The sequence below is a fragment of the Vigna unguiculata genome, chromosome 5 (assembly GCF_037176805.1).
Source record: "Vigna unguiculata cultivar grain cowpea cultivar isolate G323 ecotype 2 chromosome 5, ASM3717680v1, whole genome shotgun sequence".
In the NCBI taxonomy this organism is placed as follows: Eukaryota; Viridiplantae; Streptophyta; class Magnoliopsida; order Fabales; family Fabaceae; genus Vigna; species Vigna unguiculata.
Genome location: NC_140796.1, coordinates 4,678,919 through 4,700,700, shown reverse-complemented (window position 1 = coordinate 4,700,700; position 21,782 = coordinate 4,678,919). Strand labels below are relative to the sequence as shown.

The 21,782-nt window shown below is 33.8% G+C and overlaps 4 protein-coding genes across 5 annotated transcripts; 1 reads left to right on the top strand and 3 right to left on the bottom strand.

Annotated features, from left to right (window-relative positions):
* Positions 1–348: 348 nt before the first annotated feature.
* On the bottom strand, positions 349–4,563 carry LOC114186194 (calreticulin-3-like). The gene is made up of 14 exons (XM_028074235.2): positions 4,405–4,563; positions 3,535–3,642; positions 3,142–3,334; positions 2,736–2,994; positions 2,491–2,547; positions 2,232–2,279; positions 2,025–2,111; positions 1,890–1,947; positions 1,740–1,807; positions 1,521–1,613; positions 1,216–1,272; positions 1,030–1,125; positions 704–727; positions 349–538 (listed from the first exon to the last, which is right to left on the bottom strand). Exons 1-14 carry the CDS (start codon positions 4,505–4,507, stop codon positions 527–529), a joined length of 1,263 nt encoding a protein of 420 aa, XP_027930036.2. The 5' UTR covers positions 4,508–4,563; the 3' UTR covers positions 349–526.
* A 2,380-nt stretch (positions 4,564–6,943) lies between these two features.
* MTACP2 (mitochondrial acyl carrier protein 2) lies at positions 6,944–8,444 on the bottom strand. The gene is made up of 2 exons (XM_028070463.2): positions 8,129–8,444; positions 6,944–7,336 (listed from the first exon to the last, which is right to left on the bottom strand). The coding sequence occupies exons 1-2, from the start codon at positions 8,336–8,338 to the stop codon at positions 7,160–7,162; spliced, it is 387 nt and encodes a 128-aa protein (XP_027926264.1). The 5' UTR covers positions 8,339–8,444; the 3' UTR covers positions 6,944–7,159.
* Positions 8,445–8,900: 456 nt separating this feature from the next.
* On the top strand, positions 8,901–13,149 carry LOC114185062 (NAD(P)-binding Rossmann-fold superfamily protein). Its single transcript, XM_028072558.2, has 12 exons — positions 8,901–9,113; positions 9,194–9,249; positions 9,356–9,389; positions 9,977–10,075; positions 10,195–10,343; positions 10,801–10,839; positions 10,984–11,076; positions 11,313–11,411; positions 11,595–11,681; positions 12,104–12,187; positions 12,711–12,776; positions 12,902–13,149. The coding sequence occupies exons 1-12, from the start codon at positions 9,047–9,049 to the stop codon at positions 12,986–12,988; spliced, it is 960 nt and encodes a 319-aa protein (XP_027928359.1). The 5' UTR covers positions 8,901–9,046; the 3' UTR covers positions 12,989–13,149.
* Positions 13,150–13,416: 267 nt separating this feature from the next.
* HCF109 (high chlorophyll fluorescent 109) lies at positions 13,417–19,160 on the bottom strand. 2 transcript variants are annotated; one of them, XM_028072556.2, is made up of 7 exons: positions 18,929–19,160; positions 18,699–18,779; positions 17,274–17,494; positions 15,890–16,093; positions 15,128–15,343; positions 14,696–14,882; positions 13,417–13,901 (listed from the first exon to the last, which is right to left on the bottom strand). In XM_028072556.2, the coding sequence occupies exons 1-7, from the start codon at positions 19,086–19,088 to the stop codon at positions 13,597–13,599; spliced, it is 1,374 nt and encodes a 457-aa protein (XP_027928357.1). In that variant the 5' UTR covers positions 19,089–19,160; the 3' UTR covers positions 13,417–13,596. The 2 variants fall into 2 exon arrangements, with proteins under 2 accessions (XP_027928357.1, XP_027928358.1); XM_028072557.2 differs by having other exon boundaries at positions 18,699–18,776; positions 18,929–19,143.
* Between the last annotated feature and the right edge of the window lie 2,622 nt (positions 19,161–21,782).

The window sequence follows — 21,782 nt, the reverse complement described above, 5'->3', positions numbered from 1 at the left end:
TTTGTTCTAAATTAAATTATACAAGAAATAGAGTTTCAATAACCCCAAGCATGATAACCATTTCTCACAATCTTTTCTATTTTATTTTAAGATTGCAAAAGTTCTAAGCTTCACACAGTTATTTATGCATTGTAAATGACTTGGCTGAGTTAATAACAATATTGGTTCTTTTTATTTATATTCTACTCTTCATATGTATATCATATATTTGACAATTCGAAATACATTAATCTCTCAAACTCTCTCCCCTTTTATAAGTTTTACTTTTTCTGGGTTATGTTGAGCTTCATTCATATCAGTAACAAAATGGGCTTCGGTTCCCAATATATAAAGTAAATACATGACAAGTGAAAGAAGACAAGACCAAAATAATACATTGATATGCGACAAATACAATATTTTTATTCAAAAGTTTCCCTTGGAAATTAAAATGAGATGGAATATACCATCACTACCAATGTAACTATAACCCATAACAAGCTCAATATTCTTCTCAACCACACCAGTGAGATGAAGTTTTATCCCATCAAAGCTCGTCCTGCAGATCAAAAACAGATGGCAAATCAATCACACTCATTCCACAAAGACAACTTTTTTCTCAAGTTTAATTTTTTAATTGATGTATTGTAATCATTGTTATGACATTTCAATGAATCTAAAATTTAGAGACACTAACTTAAGAGAAAAAAAAAATGCAACTTACATGATAATCGTCGTAATGGCGATGCTGGACAGAGGAAAACAACAAAGTGTAAGAAAAGTTTGTCATTGTTTGTTGCAAAACAAGGGAAAACAGAAAGTACAAGGAAAATCAGCATCTAAACCTAAAACATACATAACCATGAAAATAACCCTTTTTCTTTGAAAAAAGAACATCATGGAGAGAATACTATTTACCACTGTTCTAGTACTGAGTTTTGTTCCAAACTAGAATCTATGCCATTTGTTTTGTCCTCAAAAGGGATCGAAGATTCATTAAAAAAGGAAAAGCATAAATAATGAATGTATTCGTTCGTGTATTATACATACCCTTCTGTATCTGTCTCTGTATCTGTCCCGGTATCTACGATCATGACCTCTCTCTTTTCTACGCCTTTCACCTTCTTCTCTTGCTCTTTGAGCCTCCTGCAGAAAAAAATGAGTTAGGATCCTGGAAAAAAAAAAAAACCAAGCAATCTGGTTCACCAAATATAGATGATGGAACTCAAATTGTACCTCCTCTTCTCTGGCTTTTCTCACTTTCTCTGCTTCCTCAAAACCTTCCTTTTCAATCTGAGATTGCCAAAAATCAAGGGTCATCTTAAAATGTATCTTGTGAGGAAACACAATGTATTTCACCAAGAAAATGTACATTTGTTGGAAAGAAAACCCACAATGCAATACAAAGTTAACATAAATAATATACTTAACCAGTGCTTATATATGGAGAAAAAGTATTAGATGTTATTTAATATGTAACCTAATAAGTTCCACCTAGTAGTTGGAGATTGAGCTAAATCACATGCAAGTGGGAAACTCACCTCCCTGTTGGCAAACACTTCCTCAACAACTTGTTTTGCATAATCAGGATCATCACATATCAAAACGTTGTCAAAAACTGAACCTCCTTTAACCTGAAACAGAGTATTTGGATTATACTAACCGCATTGCACTTCATGGAGAGGGAGAGAGAGAGAGAGAGAGTTCTATATTAAGTATAACAAAACAACACCAAATTTGGAAATTTACATTCTTCATACCTGCCATACTTCAATTCCCACATACTGGATAGGCTTAAGCACATAGAGATCTGGGTCATCTATAAACTCTGAAAAAGGGAAAAAAATGAAGTCTAAGCATAAAAGTATAAAAGATTATCACAGAGAACCAAGATTTACATTTGAACATACCTGGATTATCTATCCATGGAGTTTTCCATTTCCCTTTGTAGTTAGGGTTCTTGATTTTCTGTCAGCATAGAGGTTGCAAATTAGAGAGAATGGACTGTGAAAGAAAGCTGAAAAAGCCAAACTTGATGAACAAACCTTTCTTTTCCATGGTCCTTTGTATGCTGGATTCGGTATCTGTGGTGGTTTCCATTTCCCATCTGCTTCTTCATCCCAGTTTTCAGGCTAATTAAAAGGTAAAAAAATTGTATGAGATTATAAGAAAAACTCATTTTCTATTGAGAAATCATCACATCAGAAAACCAATAATCAACCAAGCCAGAAAAGCAAGGAACTAACACTAACCTCTTTAGCATTTGGGTCAGGAATTTGTCTTGGGATTGAATCATATCCCTGCAATAGCAATAACCAAATAAATGAGCTTTTCATCTCATGGATCAAAACCACCAACTTCTTGTTCTATTATCATTAGGGAAAATGTTTAGGAATTTTCCAAAGGTTTGAACCGGAGACATTGGGTTCGTTAGAAGGCTCTGATACCATTGTTACGAGAAGGTTAACCCGCACAAAATTCCTTTACAGAAATGTTAGAGCTTTTGAATACCTCAGGTTTGAAATCATCAGGGTCTTCAATGTATTCTTTTTCTTCCCAGTCTGCAGGCTGCAATTTGGAAGATGTTTTAATTTTAGAAACAAGAAAGAGGAATAACATGATTCTCTTTACGGCAAAACAGGAAATCTAAACCGAGTGATAACATTGTTATTATATGTAGAAGACCAAAAACATCAGAATATGGTAAAGGACAACATTTGAAGTTACAACTGAATAAAACAGCTAAAAATGGAAACCTTTTTGGCCTTGACATCTTTGATTTTTCTTGGAGGAAGAATATCCCAATCTGTATACATGCTTCCAGAATCTCTCTCTCTATTATCAACCAGGACACTGTATGTGGCATCTGGCCTCAGAATGAATGTGTAGAAATGAGTTAACTTGTCAGTTTCAGACTGCAGGTCCTTCTTTATGGGGTAGTTTTGACCGTGGTAGGAGAGTATCACATGGAGTTTCTTTGTATCAGTGCCACATAAATCTGGTCCAAACATTAAACTATAAAAAATGTGTCAGCTATCATTCTGCAATTTTTGTTATCATTAAAAAAGTTAACTTATTTAGGTTGCAGATTTACTGTTTGTTCATTTGACATAAAAACCAAGAAGCAAAAACAAAGTGTAAAACATGGAATAAGGAACATACATATAAGGTGTATCCCCACCAAACTTCTTTTGATTAACAAATCCAGAGAGAAGCTTGATGTAACCTCCGCCACACTCAATCTCTTGCTCAAATCTTACAGAATACTGAAGGACCAATGTTCTGTTTTTGTTGGTGAATTCTGGTATTTTAGCAGAGATGGCAAAATGTTTGGCATCACTGGATGTTTGAATACCTACAATATTCCATAAAATGGTAACAAGTTACAAGACAAACCAAATTCCTGTTACTACCATTTTGGACATATTAAGAAAGCAAACAATATAAAAGCAAATGTTCATGTGTTGCTAAAACCTACAAATCAAAACTTACGATAATTTGTTTCACATTCATATGCAGCAAAAGCTATTGAAGTTATAATAAATCTAAAAGTACCTTTATCATCTGGATCACCATGCCATTGCCCAGCTGTGTGCTTGAAAGAACCTGCTTTACCCTCACTGCTTTTCCAGTCTGATTTTACCCACCGATTTCGCCATCCATCTTCACAAAAACCAGCATGTTATAACACTCATATCATATATTCATATCGAAAAACGTATAAAGAAGTGAAATTTAAACTTAACGCAATGCTACAAAACCAGCTTGTAAAGTGAGTTCTGCACTCACTTATCTACTATCTACTATCAAATCGTCTTATTTATAGTCGACGTGAAATCTCCGACAAAAACACAAACAGTACAAACCCTTTAATCTGGTAGGTGTTGTTTGGTCTGTTTTTTAGTTTTTAGTTTTTCATTTCAATTAATGATGCCTTCTGCATCACTTTATTTCATCTGCCTTTGTGAATAAAGAAGCTACACAAAGTTGTGAAAAGCAAAAGACAAAAGTGAAAAAAAAAGTGACACTCGGTGTAGTTATCAGTTAAAAATTATGAGTTGGAAATGAAAACATGAAACAAATCCAACACAGTTTTGTCTGGTGCTTTCTTCATACACAAACAAGGAACACTCGTTATGGAAGTTGGTTTTGGAAATCATTGGTGGAGAAGAGTGATCTAAGAAGTTAAAATTTACTAAATAAGAAAAATTGATTACCCATTGACCATACTAAATATATATATAAATACACGTGGACTAGTAGAGTAAATATAAATATACGATGAATCATCATCAATTTAACTACCAATTAACTAACTATTCACAAAAACAAAAAACCAACTACCTACCCACATATGGTAACAATTGAAACACACACACATGCAGTAAGCATAAAAAAGAAGAACAGAGAAGAAAATAGGAATACCCTCAAAGCGTTCTTCAAATATAATTTCAGAAACTGCAACTTGTATAAGCAACAAACAAAAAAACAGAAACTTGTTGAGCTCGGTTGAAGAATTTTCCGCCATCTGCGGAATAAGCAAATATTTGCTTTCTGTCACTGCTTACTTCCAGTTGCAGAGTGGAGTTTACTTATAGAGGACCAATGCACTTCTTTGCCCTCCTCATCTCATCGTAATTACTTAAATGCCACATTCTAAAGTAGAGGACTAAAGTAGATTTATTATCCCCATTAAATTAAATGCTTAACCTTCTTTTCTTTTCCTCCTTATACATTATAACTTGACAATTTATAGATAAAAGTGCGAAACTTTAAATTTAACTCAATTTTATAAAATTGATATATAAAATAAGATTTTCACCTACTTTTATAATTTTAAATCGTATTATTTTTAATTAGTGTGAGACTTCCAATATAATTTTATCTCAACATAAGATAAACATGTGATTTGAGTTTCTTTAATTCTAAAATTTTAATTCATTAGGTTAAGATTTTAAATTATAAGCTCTATAAATATTTTATACAAATCTGACTCATGTCTCATTTACTATTATGTCTTTCATGACTTTCTCTTCAAATAAATCTATCAAAATTATCATAGTATTAATTTTTACTTGTATCATAATTATAAAATATAATACCAAAATAGTATACTTACAATATTGAATTATTTGAATCAATAAGACTAAAATCACTTGATAACAATTAGTGAAAAACTAAGATTAATTAGAGATGAACTATGTTTATTTTCAAGTTTGATAATTTCATAGATTTGTGTTGTTGTGATGGTTCTTTGGCGTGGTGTGTAGTGTTAATGATGTGGATGGTTGAAGGGTAATTAGGGTTGAGAATGTGGTGTAGAGGGCCAATTTGACGTAGCAATAGCCAATGGTGTTGGTTCTTTGTTGCATTTCTGTGTCATTTTTATTTAACAAAAATGGGGTAAAGAAGAAGAAGAAGTCAAAGTCTTCGAGTCCTTGCAAAGTCGTGAAACCACACAAGGTTAGAAAAAGGAAAAAAGACATTTTGTGTTTAATGGAATCTCTTTCCTCGTTTTTTCGGAGAAGACTTGAGCAACGCGTATCAAGAGTCAATGGTGACTTACACGGTCAATGTAACCATCTTCACATTAAATTTTCGCAATTACTTATCGCACCTCTTCACTTTCCTCCTGCACCCCATCACGGAATTTATTTTTCCAAAAAGAAATTCCAATAAATGTCCTCCACTTTTATGGAAAACACTTTTCGGAAGGTTTTTAGTGGGTGAAGAAAAAAATTGATGGAGTGCAAAAAGTAATTCCCTTAAAGTTTTTGTGCCTTATTTTTTTTTATTTGAGTTGTATATGAAGATAGTCCAGATCCATGATTAAAAGAGGCCCGTTTCTTTAAAATCATACATGATAATGTTTTTATATTGTTTGATAGATAAATTTAATTATTATGTTATTTCATGATTTTTTTAAAAATGTCTTTCACAAGAAATTTGTAAGAGACTAAAATTAAGATATAAAATATTAATAAAAAAAATAAAAACATACAAAAGTTTTACTGAATAACTATAAAACAATCTTAAAATAACTAAGTAATTGGTAAAAAAGATTGAACCTTAATTTGTTTTTCAATGTAATCGACATTTTATTCTTATCAAATAATTCAAACACATTTTTTATGTATTTATACAATATTTCATGAATCAATGCATACAAAAATGGACATCATGAAATGATGCATATAAAAGAACATAATCTTAGTTTTAAATCAAATAAAACAAATAATTTAAACAAAGTCATTCACCCATATAAATTAAATTTAAGGTAATTGAGGTTTTCTAATCAAAATGTACCAAATTTGACGAGAATAAACTCATTTCCACACAATTGTACAGTCTCTTGTAAAACAAAGTTTGAAGGGGAATTCTTTGAGGAATAAACCCGAGTACAAATTATATTTTTTGAGTGTTGTTATTTGTTTTGCTCAGTTATAATCTATCAATATATATGAAAATTCTTTTATAATGACTATAGTTGTAAACTATTTTCTTTTTCAATATACACCTGCAGAAAATTCATATTATGCATTTTATTGCAACTTATGTAAAATTTATTATTTTAAAATGAACACCACATGCCTTATACCATATTTAATTGTCATGGTACAAGCATGGCATTAAAAATAAGTCACTAGCCATTAACCCTTCATAGAAAATCTTCATGTGTAACAATTTAACATCCATCTGAAGCTTCAAGAAAACCCTAATCTCAAGAAACCAGAGAACATACACCCTTTGTCACAACAAAATAATATCCCATCATCAAATCTCAAGAATCACTCACTCACTCATACACCACAATTTTGGGCAATATTGAAAATTATATCCGAAATAAGTAAATTTAACTCACCAACAAACGCACATGACATGCCACAACTTACTTTGTCTGAACTAAAAGCAAAGTAATAAAAACTAAAGTTGTTTGTAATAAAAAAAAAATGTAAAAGAAGAATTATCAGAAATTGAACACAATTCTTATTGACATGAATAACGGAGTAACACAAAATGTGAAGTTCGGTTATGCCAATACGACCAAAGGGAGCTGGCACATTCCCAGCAAACAACACTCTTCCTAGGATGAGAAAATAAAGATCACTTTGGTAGCAGCAAAAATGTCTGATGCACCTAAACTAGATAATGGGAAACAAAACAAAATGAAGTATACACTCTACTTTGCCTGAGGATGGGATGCAATGAAGTCCACAGCATGTTTAATAGAGTTGATCTTGTCAGCCTCATTATCAGGAATCTCAAACCCAAACTCTTCCTCAAGAGCCATCACAATCTCTACTGCATCCAAACTATCCAATCCAAGGTCATTCTGGAAGTGAGCATTCGGGGTAACCTGACAAATACAAATCCAAACATTAGCTAAATATAATAGAAAACAAAAGGTTTCATCCATACATATAGTATAACATAGCCCATTGATTAAACAGTGAAAACAAAAATCCATCATCAAATAAAACCGTCCATTCTATATCCTTGAAATATCACTCTCCCTCCTATATAATCCTTATAAGTAATTTCTTAAGTATTAAAACTCATGCTACACCGCCCCCTAAACTAACTTAAATACGTATATTTAGGGACTAAATGTGTTTTCGAATTGATATTTCTGTGGAACCAATCGTCTATTTGCATTTTCCAATTCATAAAACATAGATGCAAATACTCTCACATTCATAGTCAAGGTTGTATACTTTTAGATTTATTTAGATAATCTTCTGCATAAACATTTCTGAAAAATAAAATAAAATAATTTCTTCCCTGACCTAAATTTAACATTATGCACAATGAAAACCACCTTGTAGAGATGTCGATCATGCCTTTTATAACTTCGGAAATGGTGAAAAAATTAGTGGTTTAATTATTCTAATATTATAAAGCTCTAACTAAGAGCATAAATTAGACAAATGCGACCGATGCAATCAGTAACCGCTACGGTCACGAAACAGTTGAACATGTGTAATGGCCATATGTGGAAATGATTGATTGCAACTAACGTGAAGGAGAATAACGTGAGGAAGAAAGTGACGTGGCATTTATCTAGGGTTGGCAACAATTGAAAAATATAACAGGATCGAGAAATTATGCATGAGTGGTATCGGTAATAGATGGAAATGGAGAGAAGAACCTTGGCGGGATCGACTTTCTGGAAGTTTTTGACGCAGGAGATGACGCGATCTGCAACCTCGGACTTGTCGAGAAAACTGCCACGAACCTCTTCGCAGAAACGGCGGAGGAAGACGGTGGGAGCGAGGGTTAACGGAGAGTTGCGGGGAAGAGCGTCGACACGCACTCTCAGGTATTTGATCAACGGTAAAGTGTTCCTACTCGCCGCCATGGATCTGCACCTGTGAAACGAACCTAGACCTCACTCTCTACCCTCTTCTCGTCTTTTCGATTCTCTCTTCTTCCTTCTGTTATGCTTGATGATGGATCACAATACCCAAAACACAATCCTCCTCTCTTCTCTTCCATTTCCTTCACTCCCTGGGCTTTAGAATTTGGACCTTACAGTTCGGCCCAACTGCGCCTGGCCCTGGAAATATTTTATGCACCTCCTTATTTTCTTCCTATACCGCAAGTTTTTTTCCAATTCCCCTTTTGCTCTTCGTGATTTATTTCTCTAGTTTATATCACTTATATGATATAAAATTCAGAATACGACGATCTACAACATGGTTAATATGATATGTGAAATACAACAATTATTAGAAAGTAAAAAACAAATACGAAAGAAAAAAATAATTTTAAATTATAGTCATTCTCTTTATTTTATTAAAAATATCATATTAATCTATAAAATATGCAGATGCAATTTATTTTCTAAACATTTTTTTATCATTCAGAAAAAAAAAAAGTGGTATCATTATAATCTTCTTTGATATAATCGCCTTTAAAGTATCAAAAAACAAAATCGGGGTCAGTGACGATAGCTTTTACGTTAGAAATTCGCGTTGGCATTTCACTCACCAGCAACCAAAACCAGAAATAACTGCACAGCTTAAGCTTCTGTATTGTATTGTATTGTTTTGCATCGCCCAGCCCCATGTTGGTGTTCTTCATTTGCGTATTGCTTTTCTTCATCTTTGTATACAAATTCCTCACTGCTTATGGTATTTCATTTTTCTCATTCCAATGCTTTCTCTTTTCATTTATCTTCTTTTTGTTCTAATTCTCGTTTTTGATTTATTAGGCGATTTCACTTTGATGTCTAAGAAGCAACCTAAACGCGAAGAAATTGAAGACAAGGTTGCGAGAATCACACACCCACACACGCACACACACACACTTGAGTGTTTTATTCTCCGTGTCTTACAGGAATGACTTTGTATTTTCATGTTTCATTTCCACCCAGGTTGTTTGGATTACTGGCGCTAGCCGTGGAATTGGTATAACAAGAACTCTTCATTTTTTTAATTTTATTTTTCAATTTCAGTATTATATTTCTGTTGGGTTGATTCGTTCACTCACGTTGACCTTGGACTTCGATCAAATAAATCTTGAATTCTAATTTGCCCAGAAATCACATTGATAAGCGAAGGACTAAAAATAATTAAACTTTCAAGAATGTAATCGAGGATGATTAATGATGGCAACACACTTTCTAACTCACTTGTTTGAATGCGCACTCTTTTATTGGTTGAAATTAATCGAAATAACATATTTTAGTAGTCTCACTTTTCATTAACGGGTCCCTCTTCTGATTTTGTAATTTTCAATAAATTTTAAGCTTAGTTAATAATGGAGTGTGTGTTAGAAAGTATATTACTAGCACAGCACTACTCTAATCTGCAATGCCTTATATTGCCTGTTTGTAATTATTTTATTATACCAGATTTCCTTTTTGTTTACTTTGTTCTGTATAATCCTAGAAGGATTCCTTCAAACAGCCAGAACTTTTTCCATATCTGTAACTAATTTTGCTTGCAGAGCTGATTCCTTTTTCTTTTTGGTTCCTTCAATGATGTATATAAAGGGGAGATTTTGGCTAAACAGCTTGCAAGTTTAGGGGCCAAGCTTATAATCTCTGCAAGGAATGAAGTTGAGCTAAACCGAGTAAGGACACAACTGAAAGGTATTTTTGTGTTGTGTTACTGGAAGTTCCATGTGATAAATTAGTTTGTAAATTGTGTACAAATAATGATATATACTCACATACCATGATCTATTAATGTGTGGTTTGCATACCACCAGGTAAGCATGCACCTGATGAAGTCAAGATTTTACCATTGGATTTATCGTCTGGAGAGGATTCTCTAAGGATAGCTGTTGAGAAAGCAGAATCCTTTTTTCCGGATTCCGGTGTTGATTACATGATCCATAATGCAGCTTTTGAGCGTCCTGTAAGTGACATACTGCTTTATCCAATGGTTTATTTAGTACTTCAATATGCTTGTAAGTTAAAAGAGGAAATAGAGGTTACTTTCATCCTTTAATTTAGAAATACAATTTGTCAAGACAACATTATTAGTCACTATTTCATTCTATAGGGTGTGTGTGCATGCGTGTCTTTTGCCCTATGAGTTTAGAAACATTTCATCAGCAGAAATTCCTACTACAAAGGTGATACTTTTTATTGGTCAGCATGCATTTCATGATATGTGTATCAATTATCTACATTAACTGAACACCAGCACTGAAAAGATTTCATTACATGATGCTAGCTTATCATTTCATGTCAGTATTCTGATGCTTTGTTGAAAGCTGATAAAATTTCTCTTCACTTATCTGATAAAATTTGCTGATCATATGCTATGCTCACTGGATTAACTGTATTGTGAATTGATATTTGTTGTGCAGAAAACATCAATTTTAGATGTAACTGAGGAAGGTCTTAAGGTATTTCATAAAGGAGACTCTTGGTCCTGCTGTTCAATTACCAATCCTTTACTTTAAAATTTGTTTTTATCCCTTTTTCAGTCTTCTTCCAAAACATTAAAAGATATCATCTGAAGTTTTATATTACTCTTTTCTCCTGATTAGGCTACATTTGATGTCAATGTTTTTGGGACAATAACTCTTACAAAGCTCTTGACACCTTTCATGTTAAAGAGGGGGCATGGTCATTTTGTGGTGGTAAGCAGGAATGAGTAGTCACTAGTCAGCTTTTCTGTTACATACTATCTGTCAACGAACAATAATAATTTTAACTGTTTGGTAAAAATATATTTGGCGTGTTATATGTTTTTGCATTAATTGCTGACTATGCTAAGTACTAATGCACATATTTTTGGAGAACTTCTTCAATATTTCTTGTAAACCCTTTCCCATTCATAAACTGATAATCTTTTGTTACTTTCAATTACAATCAGATGAGTAGTGCAGCAGGAAAGACACCTGCCCCAGGTCAGGCTGTATACTCTGCTTCCAAATATGCGCTCAATGGTTACTTTCATACCTTGCGTTCAGAGGTATGTAGACTATGTACGGGAAGGGATGCAATTTACCATGATAAACCATACTATAGTGTACAAATGGAAGATAAACGAAGTAGTTTTTTTCTAATGAGAAAAAAATGGGTATAATGGATGTTATCTTATTGTAATTATCATACTGTACATAGTTATGCACTACTAAACATTTCATGGTGACAGCTCTGTCAGAAAGGGATCCGAGTAACTGTGGTCTGTCCTGGTCCAATAGAAACGTCAAATAATGCTGGATCAAAGGTTCCATCTGAGGTTTGTGTATTTGCTAATTAATGCATTACTACTGCAAAGAAAGACAAAACTTGAGTGAATTTTTCTTTACTTTCTTTTCACCATATTACGTAGTGCATGTATCTTTGGAAACTTCTAATACTCTAGAGTGATAAATCAAGATATACTACCATTTTCTGAGCTTATAGATGCAATTCAAGAATGAAGAAAATTTTTTCCTTGCACATTTTTAGCAAAAGTTGATGAATGTAATTTTACTAAAGAAAAGGACAAATTGCAAAGAAGCAGCATAGTGGAAGATGCTGGAGTTTACAGTATTCTCTCCCCTTTACGTTTTGATTGTTGCTATTGTTCTCTTTAACTCGTGTCATGTTGTGTTCTCTGGATGTGTCAATCGAGTCACTGAAAGATTGTTTCATTCATGTGAAATTCTGTCTCCACAGAAGCGTGTGTCATCTGAAAAGTGTGTGGAGCTGACTATCATTGCTGCAACCCATGGCTTAAAGGAAGCTTGGATATCATATCAGGTGAAAGCATTGATTAGAAATGTACTTTTGTTTCAATATGTCGCCATTTTTAAACATTTATTCTCTGCATTTTGTACAATGAAATCTCCTTAATACTTGTTTTGCCATTTTTTGTACACGTCACTTTGTTTGCCTCTTAGACAAGTGAATCTCTGGTGTCTGTTTAGATAAAGCATCATCCTTACAATTTATCATTAAATGTAACAGTGTGACAGTGTCTTGAGGTACAATGTAACTGTCCGAATAATTATGTATTTGACGTGAAGATGTAATGCTCCTTGTCAATTTGCTAGGCCATGGATTTTGAGTATGATGCTGGGAATATTTGTTCCTGCTTTACTTTATGGAATCCAGAAGAGTTTTTGTTCACTGGACCCGGAATATTGAATGCTTTCATCAATTTAAAATTTGGTTGCATCTAAGCATTTGGCTTCTCACGATAGATAGGCTAATTGATGCTTTCAATTAGCACCAATTAAAATTTCCAGATTGCAACTTTAATCCTTGAATCTTTTTCGTGCAGCCTGTGCTTGCTGTCATGTATCTTGTTCAGTACATGCCATCTGTTGGTTATTGGCTCATGGACAAGGTATTTTCTAATTCTATAGTATGCATTTTTGTAACTTTATTACGTATTCTTTTCTTTCTTTCTTTTTTTGCTTATGTGCTGGACATCGATCAAAATGAATACATACCTTGTTTAAATGACTGTAGGTTGGCAAAAATCGAGTAGAAGCTGCTGAAAAGAAGGGAAACACATATTCTTTGAGCTTACTGTTTGGAAAAAAGAAGGCCCCATGATGCCCATCTGTGCATGGTTTTCAAAGATCTGTATCAAATATATTTTAGTTAAAGGTTCTCTATCAAAATGAATGACACCCTTTCTGACAATTGACAGAATAGAGTTATATGTTATTCCAAAATGAACAATGAAGGTTTATAAATTTTCGATGGGCAAGTCATTCTGCAATACTCCACATTACTTTGCAAATACAGAACAATTTTTTACGTATAAAATACAGAACAATCAATGTGCAAACAAACTAGTGATTTTTAAAGAAAATAGCCTACACTATACTTTTGTCGTCGAAGATGGAGCTGCAGAAAACTTCGATGACGTAAGGAGTCTAGTTCGGTAAAAAAAATGGCAGGTGATAATCTCAATTTCCAAATATCACTGGAAGAAGCCAATGAAACTTGATACTTCGAGCTCCAAAGTTGCATTAATATACAACGCCAAGTTAAGATAATATTAATAATTAATGCCGTCAAAAACAATAATTAAAATTATCAATGGAAAAGACTTGCAAAACAACTTATTATATAAACTTAATTTTGCATTGGAATTGACAACAGAGAGCAACTAATACAACAACCAAACCGTAATCCATGTCTACAAGGGAGGTATATCAGTTAACCCCAGTTGAGGACAGTGACATGTTTAACTTGTATTTGAGGTATGATTTGATGAAGGGATCCAACTCCCCATCCATTACAGAGATGACATCTGTGGTTTCATGCCCTGTTCTTACATCTTTAACTAGCTTGTATGGATGGAATACATAGTTCCGTATTTGTTGTCCCCATTCAGCCTTGACTGCGTCCCCTCGAATCTGCTTAATCTCTGATGCGCGCTGCTCTTCAGCTATAACCAACAACTTGGCTTTCAAACGGCTTAAAGCTCTGATCTTATTCGCCAGTTGTGATCTCTCCTCTGCACCATGCTTGTTTAATGTTAAAACTTGCAAAAAACACATGTTTGAATTGGATGCAGACTAGAAAAGGCTCAAATGAACCTCAAAATTTAACAAAAACATTAGTAGTCTCGGATCCATATATTAGTGAACCTAGACGTACGCAGTCCATATCAAATATCCACCGGAGTTCATCTTTAACAAAAGTCCAAATACACTACATAGTACCTACCATTCACGCAGTATTTTGATCTGTTAGATGTACGCAAATGTGCAATGCACAAAATAAATGATTGATAAAACGTTTTAACACAAACCAAGTAATCATAACTGAAAATTCAGAAAGTCACCACAAACAGTTTCAAGTTCGATTATCATATACGTGTTCCAAACAAAGAGGGCTGTATTGATTAGCTTACCGGACATTGCTGGGATCACTTTGTGCTTATAGATTAGTTTCCTAAATGACTACTTCTAGATTCTGGTCATACTGAAAGGGTTAGAGTGGGGATAAGAATTCCCGAAGAGGAACAATTAACGGCATATGTTTGAAACTTTGGTTCATTAAAGTAGATTGGACACTAAATTATTTTTGAAGTATAGTGTCTCCAAATATATCTGGGTTATCATTATCTTAGAATTTGTGATGTATTTGAAACTGCGAGAAGCAACCTGCATATTGCCCAGTGCAACATGGAAGAGTACTATAGAAAGGTATGTAATAAGTCCAGAAAAATATACTATTGTGATCAAATAATTCTCAAGGAGCTGAACAAAAATATAAATAAATAAATCCCAAAGGAGATAAACGAACCTGTGCAGCGAACAGTGACACCAGTTGGAATGTGTGTAATCCGAACTGCAGTTTCAACCTTGTTGACATTCTGACCTCCCTTTCCACCTGCTCTTGAAAAACTAATATCCAGGTCCTCCTCGGGAATTTCAACATCCATAGATTCCTCTGGAAGAAGAGGCATCACCTCAACACCAGAAAAGCTTGTCTGTTTATAGATATTAAAAAGTCAGTTTAAAAGAAAATATTATGAATATGATAACTAAAGGGAAAATAATATTAACTGTTCATCAAATATCTAATAGCAAATCTTTAGAAAATGAATAAGCACGTTTATTTGTTGTAATTCGTGGGCAAGGAGGGGAGGAGTGGACATTACACTAGCATCATTGTCATTCACAAACACTGTATTTCAGCTATCTGAAATTCAGCCACCAAAATGTTGGTTATTACCTGACGAAGCCCTTTGGCGTTAAAAGGTGATTGACGAACAATGCGATGCGTTCCTTTCTCCCCAGACAAATACCCATATGCATAACGACCTTCAACTTCAACAGTGGCCGATTTTATTCCAGCTTCTTCTCCGGGGGATTTCTCAATCACTCTGGTCTTGTATCTTTGTTTCTCACCCCATCTCATGTACATCCTAAGAAGCATGTCTGCCCAATCCTGTTCTGGAGATGATAAGTTTTGTACAGAAGTTAAAGCTGAATACGCAGAATCACCATTAAGTACTCAAATTTCAAAATATGATACAAATAGAAAAGGAACTGGAAAGATGGATACGTTGGTTTCATCATCTCACACAACACAGGGCAAATATCCTGTATTGTGGGATGGAAATAAAATCAGTAAAATAGGCCCCACCTATAACTACCTTTTCTAAATGGTGGAATTTTACTTCCGTAACAAACCCACGCCCCATATTTAGGAGATCGACTTTATTGCATGTGATATGACTGTTAATTATCAATACTTAGTAGTATAGATCAACAAATAATGCCAGAAGGCGGGAAAGGTTAAATGTGTTGAGACATCTAAATAGTATTCTCAAGTCATAACTCAACTGCAGTACAAGGAAAAAGACAAATTGTAGCTTTTCTGGGCATTCAAGTTCTGACATTCTACCAGTACAACTGTTTTCTTTTCACCTTGAACTAGGAATGTCAGAAACAAGTTCATTACTATAGCATCTGAACAAAGATAGCTATTTACCTGGGCATCAGTACCACCAGCACCTGCTGTAATAGAGATAACAGCACCTTCTTTATCATAAGGACCAGAGAGAAGTTGAGTCAGCTCATATCGATCTAGTGATTTATTCAGTTCTTTAATAAGATTGGCGGCCTCATCAAAAAGTCCTCTATCAATGGATTCCATTTCCTCAGTCAGCTTAACTATTGTTTCTGCATCCTCAACCTACAATCATTGCGAAGAAGATCCATATTGGGGCATAGCTTAATTTGCATAAGAGAAGAAGTGAACACACTATGAGCCCTCAGGAGAAAAGGAAGATTTAGGCATACACCATACATATATCATGATCCAGGCCTCTTTAAAAGCCAAGTCCGCAGATGGGATGGTTTCCTTTTCCCCAGTCTGCTAGTGGGTTAGTTCCTTTTGGTTTTGATGTTCTTTTACCACTAAGTTTTCTTTCATTTCCTTTATATAACTATTAAACAAAATATAATAATTTTATTAAATGTTATACCAATTTTAACACTAAATGTTTAAGCTTCTTGGCCTGATGGAAGGACTTCGCATTGAATGGCTCTGAATAAACTTTCAGGTCAGGCCAAGCTTTTATATTTTCAAAAAAGCCCCAGTCAACCCCTCCTAAGATGGGTAACAAGCCAAGCTTAATCCAATGTCTTGAAGATAGGATCTGTTTAGGCAATTGCATAGTTTAGTCTAGTCTAGCTTTCGTAGCTACTCCCATCCTATTACAGAAAATATAATAAACCCAACATACAGGACAAAAAATCTAACAATTTTTATAACAAGTTTAGCACTGAAACCATCAGATCAATCTGAATGCAACCCGTGAATAAATCTATTTTTAAAATTTTGCAACTTTCTTTTAAATAAAGGAATTAGAGAATAGATTATAAAAAATAGGGGCAAGAAAGCATAAATGGGAGATTTAAAGTAAGGGTCAGAACGATTTTGTGCATCACTTAGAAAAATAGATCAATCCTTTTCCTTTCAAACTAGAAGAGGCACCTAAAATGCAGGTACACAAACAACATTTAAATATTCTGATTTATTTTTACAATTGTAAACGTAAACTCATTTTAATTAGTAATGTCAAAAAAATTTTAGAGAAGAGCATGGTCGTTTAATTGCAGGATAAAATATCAAACTCGATAACACTGTACTCTTATTTGTACACATAAAATTGCAGTTTCGGTAGTTGAAACAACCCCGTGGGATGTATTACAACTTTACATTCCACTCTTTATTGTTAGTGTATCTGGTGCTCTTTCAGCCAGGACTTTATAATTGGACACTGAAACTTGAGGTTCCCCATTCTTCATTACTATTAACATGCTGGTCCTTCCTAAAACAATTGTTGAGAATCAATACAAGTAAATCTAACCTGTGTTTTAAAATCATTGAGTAATTTTATCTTCTCTTTCACATCAGCCAATGTCGAAAGAGTCTTTTGAGCTGTCGCCCGATTGTCCCAGAAAGAGCTATCTGCTGCTTGCTCCTCCAAATTGGCAAGTTCTTGCTCCAATAGTTGTAGACCAGAAGACTCTCTAATCTCTTCAACACGTTGCAACATAGTTTCAACATCCCTCCTCAGGGAGTAAAAATCTGCACAAATAACACCAAGTTATGTGCTACTTTATGGCAGCAACAAATCCATAATTGTCAGCAAGTTTCCTCTGATCAAACCATTCATGAACTACGATGAATTATATGATTATGATCATGAAACAGCAAGAGGGAAAGAAGAGAATCTCAAGCGCCTTATCTCTAAAGAAGTTCACAGGATAATATGCAAATCTACTTATTCAGTTACAAACTATATCTTAGATTGCATCAATTTGGAAAATTGAAAATAATGAACAACAAATACTAATCAGAGGCTGCAAAGTGGTATTTTTATGTTGGCATTCCTTTAATTAAAAGGCTTCCGACTCCCAGTAATTGAATACCAAAAAAAAAAAAAACAGATACAACTTCTACCAAACAAAATTAAGCAGGTTATGCTAGTGAGACATATTGTAAACTTAAAATCCAAGGAACCCCTTCCATTCAACTATAAGTTAATAGCACAAAACAACTTTGCTGTTCAAAACTCGATATCTCTAATTCACTGAACCTGTCACACAAGGGCCTTGGCTTATAATTGGAAAGAGATAAATGCAGCAGCCATGTTAGCCGTACTATATACACTGAATGTGTTTATCCAATATGCACAAACAGAAATGAAACCACGTCAAATTTTTATTTAGTTGAAGCAATAGTTTATAGCTTCTGGAGGAACACTACGTGGCCATTGACGCGGAAACAGATACGCTATAGTAACATCAGGTCAACTCAAATCCAATGCTCGGTTCGCAAAATTTATTTTGAATGAGATTGATTTTTGGTCGTTAAGATTAATTCTCAAGTGATATGATTTACATGTGAATGTTTTTATTTAAAGACAATACAGTAGTAAAGCTCAACACAATTTTTTTATCCAACACAACAGCTGACTAAATTTTTCAATTCAAAATCAATTCTGGATACCCATTTCTTGACCTCAAACAAAACCTACAAACAATTTCCTAGAATATTCATCTGAAACCACGATAATTAGTAAAGGTAATCAATCAGACAGGTAAGGACTTCTAGAAAAATAAATAGCAAAAGTTATTTTAGAGAAATTATACAATAGTTTTTTTCTAAATTAGCTTATAGATAAGTTTAATTTTAACTTTTGAATTCAAAACACTTACTAAAAGGTTAAACTAAAATAAGATAGAAAAAAATAACTCATATTATTAACTGAAGACACAAGTAAAATAACCTTGCAGAGCCCATTCACTTGCATCGGTGTTCTCTCCTTCACCGACACTCAACTGGTTCTCCGGCGCGGCGAACAGAACTGCTACAAAATTCACAAACACACGAATATATATCAATTATGAGGCCGGAATATTAGAAAATGTGAAAAAAAAAATTGAATAAACAAAAAAATTAAATAGGAGGGGAAGAAAATGAATAGTGAAAAAATGGCGGAAAAGAAAATGAAATTACGAGACGGTGGAGAAACACGCGAAGAAGAAGAGAGAGTGGTGGAGCGAAAAGATAAGAAGGAGAAGTGTTTAGAAGGATTAGGAATTTGTTTTGGAATGAGAAGAGAGCGTTTGCGCGTGGCGGTTAGAATGGTGCAAAGAGGCTGCGAAACAACCTCCATGGCTATCGAGCTCGAAAAGGTAAGGAACAAACCGATAAGAGTCTGCTTCACACTCTTCACTGCTTACAAAAATATTAAAATAAATAAATATTTGAAAATAAAACTTTAATATTATTATTTAATTTTTTAAATATACTTCGTGGTGATTTTTTTTTCCTGAAATTTTAGCCTTTAAATTTGTAATTGTCTGTGATTTTTTTATGCTGAAATTGTTTTTACACAATTTCCGTTTTTTAAGTATTTATTAAATTTTTATTTGAAAATTATAATGTAACGTTTCCATTTTCAATTTCACTGTGCTACATTTAAAAGAAGATAGAAAATTACTTATGTAACATCCTGTTTTCATAGCTGTTATATTATTAAACAAAATATTAAATTTTTAATAATTCAAAAGCGGTCAATAGGAACAGGTTAGTATAAAGTATAATACAGTTATTCTCAAAATAATTATATATATACTGTCCATACATATAGCCTATACTAAACAAAAGGGGTACAAAACACCCTAAGCATCTATGAGGAAAAACAGGTGACAACTACTATTGGGAACGCCCTGGAACCCACTCAACTCATGTCCAGGAGTGGTGTATCCTCACCTGCACCTATATCTGCTCACGCCATTCAATAAGGACGATCATTGCAAAAATAGAAGACACAAAGAACACACAGCATACAAGAAGGGCAAGCTAACTTGGACTAAGAGTAAATCATGTAAATTTTATAGTTAGGCAGAAATCAGAATTAATCACACAATTATCAAAATCATCCAATTAATCACAACTATAACACCATACACCATTCTAGACTCGATATCCGGATTATGTAAGTGACATTGGAGCTCTCGGTGGCTTACACTTGTGATGGTTCCTAAACTCTGCAGAGTTTTAGACACAAGGGGTATTTACCCAACCACTCCCAAGATAAGCCTCATCACGTCTATGACGGATCGGGTCCATAGACCAGGACCTCCTGCTACTTCCCTCGACGTAATCCATCATACTCTACATGAGTCTTAATGGTTACTAGGAGCGTCAGGATGCCACCAATATGAGTCCTCGTGTCTTTACATTTACTAAAACCATTTTCCTTAGAATTTCCCTTGAAATCCTAACTCCAACATATTCTCATTCATACCAATTTCACACTCAATTCCATCACTTTGACTATCATGCATAAGGATCACATACAAGACTAGCCTTTATCATATTAATGCAATTAATACAGTATCAATTAGTCAAAAACAGTGAAGGAGCTAACTTCTGCAGGGAATCTCGCTTAGGCTAGAGAGTCTCGCCTAAGCTAGAGAGTTTGTCTCGCTTAGGCGAGTTGCTCTCGCCTGGGCGAGACCTCTTACAGTGGCAAAATAAAAACCTGGGCGAACTCTTGCTCAGGCTAAACTGGCTCGCCTAGACGAGAAGTTATCTCGCTCAGGCGACTCCAGCTCGCCTAGGCGAGATTTCGCGCAGTGACAGAGGTGATCTTTTGGTATTTTCGCTCAGGCGAGAGCTGCTCGCTTGGGCGAAACTACCAGGAAATCTCATATGTTCTTCACATGCAGGCTCGCTCATAATCATCTAACACCTAATTTCACACACGGACAGTTTCAAACACGAATTGAACACACAATCAAACAATTCAATCACTCATGAACACATTTCATACGAAATTTGGGTAAAAGTCAGTTTCCCTTACCTTTTTGCCAAGAATTTAGTTGGTGGAATCAAGCAATTTGCAAGACAACAGAGTTTTCAGTTTAACATAGGAGAATCCATCACCACGACGTGGAGAAGGAAGAATTACATGATCAGACTCAAAATTCATAGATTAACTAGCGAATTCTAGCTGAAATTGAACCCAATTTTAAAAAAAGAAACCTGCCTAAGAGAATGGAAGCTGAGGGAGGAAGCTGTTGGGGTTCCTGTTGGTTGGTCCTTCCATAATATGAGTATAGGTTATGAAAACAGTGAGATATGACAGCAATAAGGAAGAGAAGTTGGGAGAAGGGTGGGTTGCAGAGAAGTTGAGAGAGAGAAGGAAGAGAAGTTGTATTTCTGTTTTTAGGAATTTTAGAAAGAGGGGTATCATAACTTATAATTAAGTAAAAAATGAATAAAATAGTGGATGATTAAAGTTAAATTATAAAAAATGTATAAAAGTAATTAGATAAATAAATAAAATTATGATAGTAACATTGTAGAAAAAAAAGTAAAGACTATAATTATTATAATTATTTATATCTTGTAAAATATATAAATGCTTGGTGTTATTTTATACTTTTATTTATATTTATATGAATAACGTGGAATAATAGATTTAATTAGTAATTTGATATTTTAATTTGTTAGATTTGTTTATTTTTATCTTTATTATTGTAATTATAGTTAGTTTCAATTTAATCCTTAGATTTTTTAAAACGTTTTGATTTGAATTTTTCATTTAATAAACGTTAACACCTTAAGTATTACGTGTGTCATTTTATGATATTTTCATTTTTTTCCTTTTTTATATTTTTTAAATGTAAAAAAAACATAAAATATCATTTGTCACATGTGTGAATTCGTTAAATTTAAAAAGAATTGACCTTTTTAAAAAAGTTTTAATTATTTTTTATTTTTTTAAACATAAATTGTCATGTGATAATGTCATGAATATATAATATGTTTTAGACATTATGTTCAATTATCTTGATTA

What these genes read in the sequence shown, in the direction of transcription:
- LOC114186194 (XM_028074235.2), bottom strand. Translation starts at nt 4,507, where the DNA reads ATGGCGGAAAATTCTTCAACCGAGCTCAACAAGTTTCTGTTTTTTTGT. An exon ending in GGTGGGGATACACCTTATAT is followed by an intron (nt 2,995 to 3,141) that starts GTATGTTCCTTA and finishes CATTTTTTATAG; the next exon opens with TTTAATGTTTGGACCAGATT. An exon ending in ACAGAGACAGATACAGAAGG is followed by an intron (nt 728 to 1,029) that starts GTATGTATAATA and finishes TCCTCTGTCCAG; the next exon opens with CATCGCCATTACGACGATTA.
- LOC114185062 (XM_028072558.2), top strand. Translation starts at nt 9,047, where the DNA reads ATGTTGGTGTTCTTCATTTGCGTATTGCTTTTCTTCATCTTTGTATAC. An exon ending in ATGCAGCTTTTGAGCGTCCT is followed by an intron (nt 10,344 to 10,800) that starts GTAAGTGACATA and finishes TTTGTTGTGCAG; the next exon opens with AAAACATCAATTTTAGATGT. An exon ending in GTTATTGGCTCATGGACAAG is followed by an intron (nt 12,777 to 12,901) that starts GTATTTTCTAAT and finishes AAATGACTGTAG; the next exon opens with GTTGGCAAAAATCGAGTAGA.
- MTACP2 (XM_028070463.2), bottom strand. Translation starts at nt 8,338, where the DNA reads ATGGCGGCGAGTAGGAACACTTTACCGTTGATCAAATACCTGAGAGTG. An exon ending in AGAAAGTCGATCCCGCCAAG is followed by an intron (nt 7,337 to 8,128) that starts GTTCTTCTCTCC and finishes TGTATTTGTCAG; the next exon opens with GTTACCCCGAATGCTCACTT.
- HCF109 (XM_028072556.2), bottom strand. Translation starts at nt 19,088, where the DNA reads ATGGAGGTTGTTTCGCAGCCTCTTTGCACCATTCTAACCGCCACGCGC. An exon ending in AAGTGAATGGGCTCTGCAAG is followed by an intron (nt 17,495 to 18,698) that starts GTTATTTTACTT and finishes TTATTTGTGCAG; the next exon opens with ATTTTTACTCCCTGAGGAGG. An exon ending in TGTCACTGTTCGCTGCACAG is followed by an intron (nt 13,902 to 14,695) that starts GTTCGTTTATCT and finishes AGCATGGTGCAG; the next exon opens with AGGAGAGATCACAACTGGCG.